This window comes from Pogona vitticeps, chromosome 8 (genome assembly GCF_051106095.1).
Source record: "Pogona vitticeps strain Pit_001003342236 chromosome 8, PviZW2.1, whole genome shotgun sequence".
Classification (NCBI taxonomy): domain Eukaryota; kingdom Metazoa; phylum Chordata; class Lepidosauria; order Squamata; family Agamidae; genus Pogona; species Pogona vitticeps.
The window spans coordinates 158,073-174,431 of NC_135790.1; the positions used below are offsets into that span (position 1 = coordinate 158,073).

Genomic DNA, 16,359 nt, shown 5'->3' on the forward strand with positions numbered 1-16,359 from the left:
AAGCAGGAAACAGAGTCAGGCCTTGTGAGGGATGTCTTTGAGGCCTGGTCTCCTTCCCCGCCGAAGCGTTCCGTCTTTCCTTGCTGCACTTTGGTTTGTTCAAGCCTCCAGGGTACCAGCCTGAAGGATGGCTTTTAGAGGTCCAACCTCTGATTTCATCACAAACCCCATGGAACAGCCTGGCCTCGCTGACTCTCATTCACTTACTCACTTGTGAAGTAGCAGGGGCTACATACATATAGGAGGCTGAATCCGGGCACCCTGGTGTAGGACGAACAGTCCCAAGAAATGATACACCCAGAGGAGGACATCCAAGGTGGCAGAGGGCCTGGGCGGAAGGGCGGAAGGGGTTTGATTAGCAGGGAGAGGAGAAAGTGAAGAGGTGACAGGATGGAAAGGGGGAAAGTTGGCAGAATATTGTGGCCCTTGAAAGATGGAACAGAATTATTTCAGTTTCAGCTTTTGTGGCTTTTGGTTCCCAAAAGGTCACAGGGAGATACATTTGTTAGCCTTTGAAATGCTACAATATTCTCTCTTTATCCTATTTAATGCTGCCAGCTGACAGTAAGGACTGTTTGAGACTGGAATGGGTTAGGGCTATGATCTTGCTCATGGGGTTTTTCAGGTAGAGGCTGGGTGAGCACCTTTCTGTCCATTTCCTGCTCCAGGATGTGTATGACAAAGTGGTCATCCTTGGGCTCCAGTGTGATTCCACTGGAATGGGAGGTGGGAAGCAACTGGACATCTGAATCCAGAGAGTAGAGCCTGATGTGGCGAGAAAAATGCAGGCCATCAGAATCTCCAGGAGGAAGAGGAAAAGGTGGCAACAGGCAGGAAGGCACTGTAGTCCCCAGGCGAGTTTGTTATCGCCCAAATGCAGGGAGAGAGGAGAGGCTGCCTGTTGGAGCAAAACCGTGGAAAGTGTTCCAGCACCTAAAAGACTACCAAGACTTATTTGGCACAAGTGTTTATGGGCTGCAACTCAAAAATGCATCAGAAGAAGTGAGCTATGGTCATACACCAGCGTGTATGCAAAATAACTCCCCAAAACACCTTGTTAAGCGTCAAGATGTTGCAAGTCTCTTTGCTGTTTTTCCACGCTTCCATGCGGCACCAGAGATGGACCGGAGGCTGCTGAGTCGTCCATGTTGCCATCAGAAGTCAAGGAATGGGTTGTTTTGGAGAGGAAACCACCGGCGCCCCTCTCTGCAGAAAGGCCTCGCTGTCCTCCCAGGTGTGACAGGTGGGGGGCTGGCCCAACGGTCTGAGGGAGGAGGTTGCCCCAGAGCCCCTATGGAGGAATTCCCTTGGGAACATCAAGGAGAACCCCAGGCCCCAGTTAATGATTCACAGCTGCAGGGCTCCCTGATTGGTGTCCTGGCTTTCACACCAGGGTGGCCTAATACCTGGTGGCAAGGTGCAAGGAAGGCGTGCTCCTCGGCCAGCACAGGTGCTCCTTGGCCCTGGAGGAAGCCTCTGCTGCTGCTGCTGCCAGAATGCTGAGTCCTCTCCTGTTGGCTCTCGTGGTGGCCAGGGCAAGGCCAGCGCTGGTGAGTCCGAGCAGGGGGGACCGGGCGGAAGAGTCAGAGGGGACAGGCAGCTGCCAGGGAGCAGGAGGCAGGGTGGCCACCTTGCAACCCCGTTTCCCCGCACGGCTGTTTGCAGGCGGGTGAATGTGGGCTAGGCATGGCTCTTGGTAGGACTAAGCGATCGTGGGATTTGGCAGTGGAAGGTGCCTTTCCCAGCCCTGCTGAGAGGTGGAGAACGCCTCCCTTGGCTGTGCCGCACAAGGGGTTGGGTGGGGAGCTTAAACATGAACCTACAGCAGGCGATGCCCTCCTGTTTTGGCCCAGGGGGAGATCAAGGGAGATCACCTCTGCACCCCCTCCCATCAATACGTCACCCTCACTGGCCCGACCCAGGGGTTCCCCTGACCTTTGCCCCTCTTCGATCCTCCTGGCCTCCTTGTTGCCCCACTGGCACTTTTGCTCTTGTGTTGCCAAGGTGGGCATTCAAACAGCTCAGTCTGCCATTTTGCCCCCCAAAAATGCCATGGGGGGCAGGCATGCTGGATGGGATAATGGTTACGGGTTGCAGGCAGCTGGCTCATCACAGTCGCCCACCTGACACGAAGGCTACCCTCGCCCCCTGCCTGCTGTGCCAGGGCTTTGTGGTGCCAACCGTGAGAGAAGGTAATGCACTTTTATGGCTGGGGGATCAAAGCAGCCCTTCCTGATGTTCTTCTCCTGCCTCATTCTTTATGTTGTAAGCCACCTAGAGTGGACGAAATGACTAGATAGGCGGGGTATAAATACAATAAATAAATAAATAAAAAATTAACGCCAACCAGCCAAATGCACAGCGAGGCAGTGGCATTGTGCGTGTGTGACAACTAGGAGGCCATGGTGTGGAAATCAATGGGAAGCCCAAATTCACCCAACACCTTACATGAGTGCTGATTCCTGTCAGGCTTTTCTCATTAAATCACCCCCACCTCCACCTGCCCCCGCCTCAGCCTCTCCAGCCCCTTAAAACATCCCTGGAGGCAGTGGGGAAACCGAGGGCTGGAAGTGGCTGATTGTCTCCTCCCTCTCCAACCCCCAACCCCCCCCCCCGGATCTGACGGAATCAAGGCGGCCGCTCCAACTGAAATCCACCAGGCTGGCTACTGCTCCTTCTATGGGGAATGCGGCAGGAACCCTGACATCACCAGCAGCCTCCTCCCGTCCAATGTGCCCTGCGTTTCCAACACTCCAGCCCGGCTGGTTTCGGGCTCCCATCTCAGCCTCCTTGCCTCTGTCTGCCCGATGCTGTTCACGGGGACCGGGAGCACCTACGCCTGCTGTTCGGAGGACCAGCTGCACGCTTTGCAGGCCAGCCTTGCCCTCTCGCAGGCCATCCTCACCCGCTGCCCAGCCTGCTCGGAGAACTTTGCTGGCATCCACTGCCAGAACATCTGCAGTCCAGACCAGAGCCTCTTCACCAATGTGACCCGTTACTTCAACCGCACAGGCTCGCAGGGCACCCAGGAAGTGGGCGTCTTGGAGTACCAGTGCTACTACCGCCAGCGCTTTGCGGACGACCTGTTTGATTCCTGCAAGGGAGTCCGGCTGCCAGCCACAGGTGGCTATGCCATCTCGGCCATGTGTGGCATGTACGGGGCCGCCCTGTGCAACAGCCAGCACTGGCTGGACTACCAGGGGGACCCCAGCAATGGCCTGGCTCCCTTGGCCATCGCCTTCCAGCTGATACCGCCGGGCGGCCCTGAGACCATCGAGGGCGGCATCGTGCCCTTCAGTGCGACCGCCTGGAAGTGCAGCGAGGCCGTGAACAGCAGCCTGGGAGAGAGGTGCTCCTGCCCGGATTGCTCCCAGTCTTGCCCTGCTCTCCTGGCCCCTCAGCCCACCCAGCCACCCTTTAAGTTAGGGGACGTCGACGGGGCCCTTGTCCTCTGCTCCCTCCTCTTCTGCCTCCTGGCGGTGCTCTTTGGGGTCTTCTTGCTGTGCCAAAGCTGCTGTGCGCGAAAGAAGCCGAAGGAGGGCAAAGGAAAGCGGGCCACGGCTCCCAGGCCAACTTGCTCTGAGAAGGCGAGCCAGGCCACCCATGACTTCCTGGCCAAGGCCTTCAGCTCCTGGGGCAGGTTGGTGGCCTCCCACCCCATCACGGTCATTGTCGTCTCTGTCGTGGTGGTGGTCTTCCTCTCGAACGGGCTGCTCAAAATCCAGCTCACCACCGACCCGGTGGAGCTCTGGTCTGCCCCGGACAGCCGGGCCCGTCAGGAGAAGGACTTCTACGACCAGCAGTTTGGGGCTTTCTTCAGGACCAACCAGATCATCCTGACGGCCAAGAACCTCCCCAACTACACCTACGACTCCCTCATCCTGGGCAAGAAGAACTTCAGCGGGATCTTGTCCATGGAGGTCCTGCTGGACGTGCTGGGGCTGCAGACGAGGCTGCAGGGCATTGAGGTCTGGTCTGAGAAGCACGGCAGGAACATCTCCCTGAAGGACGTCTGCTACGCCCCCCTGAACCCCCAGAACGCCACCCTCCCTGACTGTGCGGTGAACAGCCTTCTCCAGTACTTCCAGAATAACCAGAGCCGCCTCGAGATGACAGCCAATCAGACCGTGAGCGGGCAGACGGGCACCGTGGGCTGGCGGGACCATTTCCTCTACTGTATCAAGTGAGTGCCAGTTGGGGGTGTGCGTGTGGGTGGGCATGGGGTGTGTGTGTGTCTAGAGGAAACAAGGAGGGCTGGTTCCCTTTCGGGTGGGAGAACTGGTCCTGGCTGGGGGGTGCACGGAGGGGAGTAACTGTGTTCCCTTCACATTCCACCTTGGCGGTCAAAGCGGGCCCGTTCCTGGTCCTTCTCCTCACCCCTTGCTCTGTGCCTGATGGGTGCTACTTACTGCTGCCTCACCTCACGGTTCCACAAGGAGGGCAGGCATCTGGCAGAGGCCCTGGGCGGCTGAGGAGAACCAGGGCTGTTTTGTGTGGGTGAGGCTGAGCCAGCACCATGAAGGGCCAGGCCGGGGGCGGCGGGGGGGGGGAAGAAGCATTTCTGGTGCTGCTACAGGTGCTTTCCTTTCTTCCAGGAGGAGGAGGAGGAGGAGGAGGAGGAGGAGGAGGAGGAGGGAGTCTGCGATGGGATGGGGCGGGAGAGGTTTCTTTGATTCCTGGCCTCACGGGCCTGTCCTTTCTTTTCCTTTCCTTTGCTCTTTTAGTTCCCCTCTGTCTTTCCAAGACATCACAGCCCTGGAGATGAGTTGCATGGCAGATTATGGTGCCCCCGTCTTCCCCTTCCTGGCCGTGGGGGGCTATTCAGGTAGGAAGCTCATGTGCCGTGAACTGCTGAGGAGAGAAAGGGAGGAAACCAAGTTCGCACTTGTGGGCCCCTTCAGGTTCTTTGCAGGGTGGCCCCACTCTTTAGCAAGGCAAAGGAAGAGGCAGAATGTGTTGTGAGTGTTCATAGTGTGTATATGTGTGTGTATGTGTGTGTGTGTGAAAGAGGGAGAGAGGAAAAAAAAGAAATTAAGGTTTCTTTCTCTGAATCAGAATAGACACTGGGTGGCTAGTCTCCTAACAAATTCACAATAAAGTGGGAGAAGCAAGTAACTCAACCGTTGGTAAGAAGGTAACGTTTCAGATAGAAAAACCAAAAACCCTTGTCCCACCTAGACAAATATGTGCCCAAAGGAGAGGAGAAACAGCACGTCTGCCGCTGCTTAGAGAAAGAGGAAAGGGAAACAGAGGCCGGAGAGGAGGAGAAGGAGACCGACAGGTGGGCGGACCTTTAGGCTGTCAGTCTGGCTGCAGGTGCAGGAAGAAAAGGCCAGGGAGTCAGAGGGATAGACAAGCCTCTCTCTGGCATCTCCAGTTGCCCTTCAAGTTATTTGGATTGGACAGGGGCTAAAAGGTGACGTTTGGAGGGCATCAGACCAACAGAAAAGAGCAGGAGATGGAGACCAGAATCAAGCACAGTGGCTGACGCCTAAAGGGCCCGAAGGAATTCCTTTTGGTTCTTTGTCAGGAAAAGTTCTTGGGCTGGTTCAACATTTCTCCTTCTTCCAGGTTCTTGGCTGGGCTTGGCTTGAGGTGGGATGATGATGCAGCTCCGTCCACGCTTGCAGAAAAGAGATGCTCAAATGCACACACCCTCTCCTGGCTGCTGTGTCACTGGCCAGACTCCCTGAGTCTTTTCTTCCGATGCCAAGCCATGCCTTGGCCAGGGGAGGGCGTGTGTGAGCCCAGGTGAGGTGTGAGCAGGAGGAAGCCAAGCTGGTGCTGAGGCAAGCGGAGAGATGTAGGGTCCCCTGGCATGGCAGCAAAGTGTGCCTCCGAGGCGACCAGGTGGACGAAGAGGGCTTCCAGAGCCCCACAACCTCCTACACTCGACGTGAACTGACACACCAGGGAACGTCTGATGAAAAGCAGGGAAAATACGATTGTCAGTAGCAGGAGTTTGAGAGTTATCACAGCACATTTGTTTAGGGTCTGAAAAGCACGGAAAACTGGGGAGTTTATTTAGAAGCCTTTAAATAAGAGTGAGGCCTCTGCAGACCAGATGTCGGGACAATCCTGGCCATCATGCCAGGGCTGACCATTGGTGAGCAGGCGTTCCTTGTGTGCTCTCCGATCAGCTCTGGCTGATGGGGACGCTGCTGGCTTTTCTCGGGATCCAGTCTGCCGCCCCCAGTGTTGAGGCTGGGCAGAGAGCTATCCAGCCCCAAGGAGACGGGGGGGGGGGGGGGGGGCGGCGGCAAGGCCAGGGGCCGCGCATGCTATGCCCAACTTCGATGGTCTCGCAGGCCCCAAAGGACGGCAGCGGCCGAGGGCCTCTTTGCCAGGCCCTCTTTCCCGGCCAGCTGCCTTTGCTGATTTCTGCCCTGGAGACGCTGCCCCACAGTCTGGACGGAGGTGCCCCCTGGAATGGCTTCTTAGCCCAGTGGGGGTGGGGAAATGGGCTGCTCTGTGTCTCTACTGTGCGCGTGTGCGTGCACATGCAAAAGGCCCTTGATGCCCTTCTCTCTTCCTAACAGGGGAGGAGTATTCGGAAGCGCAGGCCCTCCTCCTGACCTTCTCCCTGAACAACTTCCCCCCCAGTGACCCCCAGTCTGACTTTGTCCTGCTGTGGGAGGAACAGTTCCTGAAGATTGTGCAGGAATTCCAGCAGGAATATGCAGACCGCTACACGGTCGCCTACATGGCTGAGGTACGTGAGGCACTCCGAGTTGCCGCGGCCACCCCCATGAAAAATGACTGAGCGCCAACCTCAGGATGTCCAAGAAGGACAGCTGTCCCCCCCCCCAGGAGAGCAGAGGTGGGAAACGTCCTCGGCCCCAAGGCCGCCTTTCCTCTCGAAACACCCCCACGTGCCTGGGTGGCAGGCCAAGCAAGGGAAGGTCCGGCTGGCCAGTTTGGCCCCAGCCGTGGCGGCCCTCCTTGTTGCTTGACCGGTGAGACTCCTGCCTTGCTTCCCAACCTCCCTCTCTCCCCTGGCCCCCTCCTATGGCTGCAGCGCTCCCTGGAGGACGAGATCAACCGCACCACCTGGGAAGACCTCCCCATCTTTGCCATCAGCTTCCTAGTCATCTTTTTGTACATCACCTTCGCCTTGGGAGAGTACTCCAGCTGCCGGCTCGTTCTGGTATGTAGGAAGGAGCCGGCCTGGCTGCTTTTGAGCTTCTTGCTCGTTCTTTTAAAATGAAGAAAAAAACCCAAAAGACCAAAACCCCAACACTCCCCCCCCCCAAACTCCACATCTCACAGGACCATGGCCAAGCGAGTGCTTGGGGGAGGGGGGTTGCCCGGGTGGACCTCTCCTCCCTCAGCTGGGGGGGGGGGAGAGGGAGGCCGGGAGCTGCTGCTCTCTTCCCGGAGGCCGGGAGGGCAGAGGGTGGGAAGAAGGCCTGGCATCTCACCAAGGCTCTGGAGAACAGCCGCCTCTCCCGGAGGACCTCAAGGGCCACTCATGCGCCCCGGGGCCTTTTTTCGGCAGGAGTTTCCCCTCTTGTCTCTTGAGGGGCACAGTGGGGAGGGGGGGGGTCTTACCTCTGTCCTCCCCCTGTCTTGACTAAGAAAAAAAGTTTAAGAGCTGAAGGGGGAGGGGGGTCTTTCTCCAAATCACCGGGGGGCGGGGGGGTTAAACTGGTCCTGCTGGGCATCCATGCCCCTGGGGAGGGCAAGTGGCAGGGGGAGCTGCCCGGCAGGGACCCTGGCCTGCCCGCTCCCCACCCTCGCTTGTGGGAGCCCAGAGGCCTTTGCCCCAGGGAGGGGCAGCCCTCCCCTCCCCTCCCCTCCCGCCTCCCTCTCCTGCTGCTTTGCCTTCCCAGGTGAACTCCAAGGTGACCCTGGGCGTGGGAGGCATCCTGGTGGTGCTGGGGGCTCTGCTGGCCTCCATGGGCTTCTGCTCCTTTGTGGGGCTGCCCTCCTCCCTCATCATCCTGGAGGTGGTGCCGTTTCTGGTGCTGGCCGTGGGTGCGGACAACATCTTCATCTTCGTGCTGGAGTACCAGGTGTGAGATGTGTGTGCGCATGCGCAGAGGGAGACCAGGGTGTGTCTGTGCAACCTGAGGCAGTTTGGGGGGGGGGAATCTGGAGCAGGGGGGCACCCTTTTTGCCCAGCCACCATTCTGGGTGGCCTTTGGCCTTGGCTTGGCCCTGGGAGACGCTTGGGCCTCCTGACGAGGTGAGCTTGCAGAGGGGAGATCCACCTGCGGCCTCGCCTGGCGTGTTGCTTGGGGTGTTGTGCTCCCCCCGCCCCACCTCTTTTCTTCTCCTTTGCTCTGCAGCGGTCTGAGCCCCTCGCTGGGGAGACCCCAGAGCAGCACATCGGCCGGGTCTTGGGGGACGTGGCCCCCAGCATGCTCCTCTGCAGCGTTTCGGAAATCATCTGCTTCTCCCTGGGTGAGTGTGGAGGGGGGGGGCTCCTGGGTGACGATTCTGCCCAGGCCTTCTGGAGAGGAAGGCTCGATTCGCTCTGACCGCCTCGCTCCCGGGACACCCCTGTCTTTGAATGCTCCCCCTTTTGGGCAACCCCCTGAGTGGGTGTCCTGGGGCCGCCTTGGCAAGTGGACCTTGCTGGGAGGAGGAGGAGGAGGACGATGAGGGGAAGGCCAGGCCCCAAAGTGAGGACGGCCATGTGGAAAATCTGCTCACGGATCTTCACGGGCTTGTGCAACCTAGACGGTGGCTCAGGGGGCCTGAGTCCGTCTTCCCACTCGCCCTGGCCTGTGGCTAGCTGGAGGAAAGGCCAACAAGGCGCGTAACGTCAAAGGCACCCTCAACGAAAAGCAAGCTCACGAGGGGCCTTTCCCTGAGCCAGGAGAGAGAACCAGAGCGCATGTGCGCGCAGGACCCCAATGCCGCCTCTGTTCTCCTCCCCCCCCCGCTTCTTCCAGGTGCCTTGTCCCCCATGCCTGCCATCCGGACCTTTGCCCTGAACACGGCGGTGGCTGTGCTGTTTGACTTCCTGCTCCAGATGTCTGCCTTTGTCGCCCTGGTGGCCCTGGACTCCCGCCGGCAGAAGGTCAGGTGGGCTCTCGAGGGGTGCCCTGGGGTGGAATTGGCCGGGACGGGACAGGGGGGCGGCTGGTTCCCAGGATACTCCTGGCTTGTCTGCAAAAGGAAAGAAGTCCCCCCCCCCCGACACCAACACCTCCAGACTCGCCAGGCTAACGCCCACGGCACCCACCCACACCCTGCCGCTTGCTCTGCCCTCAGGCCTCCCGCTGTGACGTGTGCTGCTGCGTCCGCCTGAAGACCGGGGCTCCGGCGAAGCGGCATGCGGGTTTCCTTGGCACCTTCATGCGCCGATACTATGCCCCCTTCTTGCTCAGCCATGTGGTCCGGATCCTGGTGGTGAGCGTCCCTGAGGAGCCAAGGGCGAGGGAGGGCTGTGGAAGGTCAGCCACGGGGGGCCACTGGGTCGAGGGAGGGAGAATGAACGGCCTCCTGCATGGCTCTTGGCACCACCCATCCTCCCTCCTTATCCAGGTCCTGCTCTTCACCTTCATGTTCTGTGCCAGCATCTTCCTGATGGTCCATGTCCAGGTGGGGCTGGAGCAGGAACTGTCCGTGCCTCAGGTGAGAGGCTGGAGCACTGCGGGGGGGGGGAGGGGGCGGGGAGCGGATCAGGTGGACCTTGCCCTTCTCCACTTTCTCGTGTCCCCCTGAATTTAAGCATCCTGAGCTGAAAGGAAGAGGCCATACTGGGCAGAGCCACAGCGGGGTGGGTGGGTGGGTACCACAAGGAGGGAGGGAGGGAGGGGGGGGCAGCACAAGGCCCTAATGGGCTCCTCCCAGTGGGACTGAGTTCTCCTGCCACTCTTGGATGAATTGGGAAGAGGGGGCGAGAAGCCAACAGGTCAGCTGAAAGAAAGGGGCGGGGGACAGGGGTGAGGGTGGGCACGATGCTCCAGGGTGGAGCTGGGCACCTTGGCCCCTCTGAGGGGGCACCCCAAGGGAGGGGATGGGGCACCAACAGAGGTGGGCAGGATCTACCCAATGCCCTCCCGCCCTCCCCAGGACTCTTACATGCTGCAGTACTTCCAGTACATGAACCAGTACCTCAGGGTTGGGCCACCCGCCTACTTTGTCACCACTGGGGGCTACAACTTTTCCACCGTGCCCGGCATGAACGGCGTCTGCTCCAGCTCCGGCTGTGACGACAACTCCTTAACCCAGTTGATCCAGTACGCCACCCAGTTCCCGCAAGAGTGAGTCACAACCCCCCAATTTCCCCGGGAGGGGGAGCTTCTGGCTCCACTGCTCAGCATGTGGGGAGAAGCGTCTGCGCCTACAAGATGCTTGGGAAAGATATCCCACTCCTGCAGGCAGGCAGGCAGGGGAGGGGAGGGGAGGTCAGGGGGTGGGTGGGAGACCGGGCTTCCCTCTCTGGGAAGAGGGAAGGCTCCTGCCCCCGCTTCTTCCTCCTCCTCCTCCTCTTCCTCCTCCTCCCTGATGGGGGTCTGGCAGGGAGCAGGATGAGGGCAGGGGTGGCTGCTGAACCCCAGTGGGGAAGGGCTTGCCTGCCCTAGGTGGGGAGGGGAGGGGAGGGGAGGGGGGAGGAGGGGGGGCAGGGCCTTTGCCCACAGGAGCCTGCTGCCCAGCCTGGGGACCCGATGCCACTGCCAGCCCAGAGGGTCTGGTTCTGGGCCTCTGAGGGGGAGGCAGAAGGCTGGACGAGAACAGGCCTCCTTCCTCAACCCCGGCCATCCAGGGTGAGCAAGGCTGGCTCTCCCCCACCCCCACCCCGGCCCCAACTCCAGCCCCCAAAGGCCTTGGGGTTACCTGCCCAGAGCCAGGCAGGACTCCCGAAGGAGGGAAGGGGCCTCTCCGGTGGATGAGGAGGAGGAGGAGGAGTCAGCCACCAGCGGGTCCACCGATGGCCCTGTCCTTTGCCCCATCAGCTGAGCAGCTGGCTAGCTCGCTTCTTGGGGGGCAGCCTCATCCTAGGGACCCCGCCCGACACGCTCCTAGTCTGGGCTGGGGGCCACTCCGGAGAGGAGAACAGGAGCCCGTCGGCCCCGACTCAGGGAGAGAGGAAAACACCTCCGCCCTCTGGCCAAGGGGAAGCCGGGTTCCCAGGCCAGGCCGGCTGGGGCTCCGCAGAGGGAGGTGGAACCCTGGGGCGGGCTGGGTTGGGCTGGCCGGGGCCGAGGTGAGCCAGGCGGCCTCTTCCTGCCTCTCCAGGACCTTCCTGGCCATCCCAGCCTCTTCCTGGGTGGACGACTTCATCGACTGGCTGAACCCCTTCTCCAGCTGCTGCCGCATCCATAGTTTTGGCCCCGACAAGGGGGAGTTCTGCCCCTCCACAGACTGTAAGTGGGGCTGAGCCAAGGAGAGGGGACAGGGAGGTGTTGGAGGAGCTGTGATGGAGAGGAAGGTGGCAACCGGTGTGTGTTTGTGTGCGCAGGTGTGTTTGGGTTTGTGTGTGTGTACGCCGTGTGTCTTGAAAGTGCCCCTCCCGGATGGAGGTCCCCATGGGCCAGGGCCAGGCCCAGTCTTGAGCAAGCCCCCCCCCCCCACTAACCATTCCTTTCTCCCCTCCGGCAGCCTCCTTCTCCTGCCTGCTCCAGCGATGCATGCCTATCCCCAGCGGAGCCCTCCGACCCTCTGTCGAGGAGTTCCACCGGTTCCTGCCCTGGTTCCTCCAGGACAAGCCCAACCTGAAATGTGCCAAGGGGTGAGGGTTGCAAACAGGACCCGAAGGGGGTGGGTTTGAGAGAGGAGGGGCGTGGTCCAGGGCAGGAACTGAAACGCTACAGATCTCATGTCCTCCAGACCCTGGAAGAACCCTTGACCCTAGAGAACATCGGTTGCCCCAGGGAACCAGCCAGCCACGGGCATGGCCCCTTTCCCCATGGGGAAGAGGCGACAGGCAGAGGGGGCACCAAGAGGAGGCGACAGCATCCCTCCCCAAGCAGGTGGCGTATTTGCCTCCCCCTCCAAAAAAACAACAAAAAACAAAAACAAAACAAAAAAACTCCTGTCCTCTGGACATGCCCCCCAGCCTTGGTACAAGAGCTCAGCCCAAGAGAGCCCCCACCCCCCCAACAGAGCTCCATATACCCAACCCAGCCCTCTTTTTGGGACTCTTTTTCAGACTCTTCTCCCTGACAGCTGGAAGGGAAAAGGAGGCCAGAAAGCCTCACCGAGGGGGTGGGGGTGGGTGGGGGGAGGACAGGGAGCTGCTGCTGCTGCTGCTACCTCCGTGCAAGGGGGCAGCTGTCACCCGCAGGGGCTGCTGGTAGGAGAGGAGGAGTCCTGTCTGCAAACCGGGAAAGCAGGCCAAAAAGAATCTCTGGGGTGGTGCAGGGGGGTGTTCGAGCCATTCCCCAAGGCGGGCCCGTGAGGCCACGGCTACTGCTTCTGGCTACCATTCATCGCACCCCCCCCCTCTTTCTTCAGGGGCCTGGGAGCCTATGACACCTCAGTGCGGCTGGGGCCAGAGGGGGAAATTACAGGTGAGCTTGGAGGGCTGGGAGGTTGCTTGGGTGGACCCATGGCCTGTGGGGTGGAAGAGGGAGGAGGGGGTCCTGCTCCTCGACTGACGGGATCCTCTCGTCTGGAGGAGCATCTGCCAGGGGTGTTTCATGGAAGCCCCCAGACCCTCCCTTCTTGCCTCCTCCTGGCTGGAGAGGGGCCTGCATGGCAGGGGGGTGACTCCCTGAAATCTGGCTGGGGGGGTGGGGGGTGCAGGCACGCCAGCACAGTGACCCTCATGTTCTTCCCCCCAGCATCCCGCTTCATGGCCTACCACAAACCCCTGAAAAACTCAGCAGAGTACACGGCAGCTCTGAAGGCCACCAGGGCGCTGGCCGCCAACATTACGGCCACCATGCGGCAGGTGCCAGGCACGGACCCCAGCTTCCAGGTCTTCCCTTACAGGTAAGGCAAGAGGAAGAGGGTGGGGTGGGGTGGGGTGTGTTGGAGAGCCATGGGGCACAGAAGATGACTGCACCTGCGGCAGCCCCTCCCCCCACATTGCCAGGCCCCAGGGCACCCCCTCCCGCCAATTTGCCACTGGGCAGATAAGTAAATACCCCTCACCCTGCAGCCCGTTTGAGCAAGGGGAACTCTGCCCATTCGTTTGTGGTCTTTGCATTATGCAAATAGAAAAAAAAGCATCTGGGCCCCATCAGGGTGCCCCCATAGCCCTTCTTCCTCTCTGGCAGCTCCCAGCCCCCATTACGGGGCTGAGCCTGTGGCACTAGCTGCCCCCCCCACCCCGCGCTTCTCTTCTGTATCCCTGCGGCAGGATTCTGACCCAAAATTCCTGCTTGAAGTGCCACTATACTGTCTGCCAAAATGATCAGAAAATATTATTCCTTATGCCCCTCAAAGGCCACAAGCCACCTATTGTTCTTGCTGATTCCATTGTTTTTGAAATGTAACTTTGTTTTGTCCTTGTTATAAAAAAAGTAACTTGCCACAGTTGGTTTCTGAGGTCTGAGCTGGAGATAAAGGAGCCGCCACCAGCCAGCTGACACTTTGGATGGGGGCCGAGGGAGGCCATTTCGAGAGTGTTTTGCTGGAAGGCAGCAGAGGGTGAGGGTGAGCAGGTGGGGTGGGGGGCCCCCCATCCCCGCCCCCGCCCCTGATCATCTGCTCCTTTGGCAGCATCACCTACGTGTTCTACGAGCAGTACCTGGACATCCCTCTGGTCGGCTTCTTCAACGTGGCCGTCTGCCTGGCCCCCACCTTCATCGTCTGCTGCATCCTTCTGGGGATGGATCTGCGCTCGGGCCTCATCAACCTGGTCACGATCCTCATGATTGTGGTGGACACCGTGGGGGCCATGACCCTCTGGGGCGTCTCCTTCAATGCCCTCTCCCTCATCAACTTGGTGGCGGTAAATCCAGCCTGGACTGAGGAGGCTTGGGGGGGACGGATGGACGGACGGAGGAGGAGGAGGGCGAGGGGATCCCAGCAGTTCCCTCTGTCTTGGGGGTTTCAGGGTTCATCCCTGTGGCCGTTCCCCTCCTGGTGGCCGATGCCTGGGATGGGCTGCTTTCCAAAAACCTCTCCCGTCCACCTTCTCCTCCTCTTCCAGCAGAAGCAAAGGCAGCGGGTTGAATTCTACTCTTTTCTCTCCCTCTTCCCCCCCCCCCAGGTGTGGCTGCTCCCCCCAGTAACTGGCTGAGGTCTCTTGGCCTATCAAGAGGCCTCCCCCACTTCCCTCTGTGGACGCTGCCCCACGTCCCTTGCTAACCCTCCTCTCCTCCCGGCAGGCAGTGGGCCTCTCGGTGGAGTTCGTGTCCCACATCACACGGGCCTTTGCCGTCACCGGCGGCCCCAGCAAATTGGCACGGGCCAAAGAAGCCACGGTCTGGATGGGCAGCGCCGTGAGTAGACTGGGGAGGGTGGAAAGCTAGCTGGGGCCAGATGGGGGCAGTGGGGAAGGGATTGTCTTTGGGGTCTGTTGTTGGCGGGCTGTGTGAGGGAGGCAGAGGGCTTGATCCTGCCACCCCCACCCCCACATACATACCTGCCTGAGGGGAGGGGACCTCCAGACGCTACCCTGCTTCCCCCTTTCCTGCAGGTCCCAGGGCCTGGGCCTCCCTGCCCCCCCCCGCTGCAGAAGGGGGGCTTCCTTCCTTCCTGGCCACAGCTCCCTCACCAAGCAGCCGCTGCTGGGTGGCCTCAGCCCCTAACCGGGGCATCTGCTCTCCCCGGCTCAGGTGTTTTCTGGGGTGGCCATGACTAACCTGCCTGGGATCGTGGTCCTGGCCTTTGCCAAAGCCCAGCTGGTCCAGATCTTCTTCTTCCGCCTCAACCTCATCATCACCCTCCTGGGGACGCTGCACGGCCTCATCTTCCTCCCCGTCTTGCTCAGCTATTTCGGTAAAAGTCCCGTGGGGGGGCCTCTGGCTGCCCTCCTCCCCTCCTCTCAAAGCAAGCCTCCCACGGAGCCCCCGCCCAGCCAGCACACTCGAGGCTCCTGTTCCTGGAGTTGCTGATGCTCGCAGAACGCCTGGCCGGGCATGGCCTGGCCTGGCCATCTTTGTGGGCTCAGGGGCTCTGAAGAGCTGCTCTGCCTTCACTTAGATTTTGAAAGTGAGACAGAGCAAAGCCATGGATGGCCAGTTCACCCAGGGCGATGCCTGGCGCTGCCTTCATTGTCTTGCAATGCGCTCATACATTGAGGCGCTGAAAGTGCCGGGGAGGAATGGCACCGGCTGAAAGTGGGCACCGGCCCCACCCTCTGAGGAGGCCATCACGTGGCAGTGGCGGGGGTGTGTGCTTGAGAGGGGGGGGCCCCTCCTGACCCTGTCATTTCCCTCCACCAGGGCCTGACATCAGGCAGTCGGTGATGCTTCAGGCGCAGTCGAACAAGCAGCAAGAAGGTTTACGAGAAGCACAGCCCCGGAAGAGCAGCCCAAGCAACAGCCGGCTCCCGACGACGGCCCCAGCCTCCTTCAGGGTGGCCCGAGAAGAGCAGCTCTGAGCAGGCTGGTCAGCTGCTGCCTTGGCAGCAGGGGCTGGCGCCTCAATGCCCCTTGGCAGCTGGGCCGTCTGTCTGTGTCTGTGTGTGAGCCCTGCTCTCCTTGGAACAGCAAAAGAACCACAGCAGCAGAACGGGACAGCAGTTGTGAGGGACACAGCGTGTCTGTGATGTGGGTGCGAATGTGTGTGTGTGTGGGGGGGGGGATGGAGGACCTGCAGGTGGCTGTGTGCACACGCACACACGCCTATGGCAGATCCTCCTTTCACCCACCCACACATTCAGAAAGAAGGGTGTTTGGATGCCACACACCTTTGTTTCTATGAAGTCCTCAAAGCGGCTGCTGGCCCACAGGTACTCTGAGCAAAAGGGCCCCCCACCCTTCTTATTCCCCAGCTGCCCAGATCCGCCCAAAGACCTGCGTACGCCGGACTCCAGGACCACCAGAGCTTGTGCGCTTGGGCGACGTATTTTATTTTTTCCTGCTGTGCTCTCCTCCTTGTGCGAGACAGAGGCACAGGCTGGAGGGACAGCACGTATGCACTTTGCCGGCTCTGAGCGAAAGCTGGCCGGCCACCTTTGGGAGCACAAGATGAGCGAGAACGAAAACCTGTGAAATAAACATGGATGAGGATGCCTTCTTTTCGTTCACTCTGTTTTTTGTCTGGCCGGCTCCTGCCCCATCTGGCAGCTCCTGATCACACACCGATCCTCGGCAGGTGCCAGCCTGGCTTTCTCACCACCGAGTGCAGTTTCTCTCTCCCCCCCCCCCGAAACACCCCTCCTTCCTTCAAAAGGCAAAGAGAGCAGGCCGGCCTGCAGATTGGTTCTTCTCTTTCTCATTCACACAGGTCAACGGATGCAGGCATGCCTCTCTGTGTGAAATAGCATCTTTAAATAACCCCTGTCCC

The 16,359-nt window shown here is 60.2% G+C and overlaps 1 protein-coding gene across 1 annotated transcript; it reads left to right on the plus strand.

The window, feature by feature from the left end:
• The first annotated feature begins 2,676 nt into the window (after nucleotides 1–2,676).
• On the plus strand, nucleotides 2,677–16,084 carry NPC1L1 (NPC1 like intracellular cholesterol transporter 1). Its single transcript, XM_020780351.3, has 18 exons — nucleotides 2,677–4,183; nucleotides 4,725–4,825; nucleotides 6,540–6,712; nucleotides 7,019–7,147; nucleotides 7,833–8,015; nucleotides 8,292–8,406; nucleotides 8,901–9,028; nucleotides 9,223–9,360; nucleotides 9,496–9,585; nucleotides 10,027–10,217; nucleotides 11,194–11,321; nucleotides 11,557–11,686; nucleotides 12,412–12,467; nucleotides 12,741–12,891; nucleotides 13,624–13,855; nucleotides 14,235–14,348; nucleotides 14,685–14,847; nucleotides 15,294–16,084. Exons 1-18 carry the CDS (start codon nucleotides 2,808–2,810, stop codon nucleotides 15,449–15,451), a joined length of 3,756 nt encoding a protein of 1,251 aa, XP_020636010.3. The 5' UTR covers nucleotides 2,677–2,807; the 3' UTR covers nucleotides 15,452–16,084.
• The last annotated feature ends 275 nt before the right edge of the window (nucleotides 16,085–16,359 follow it).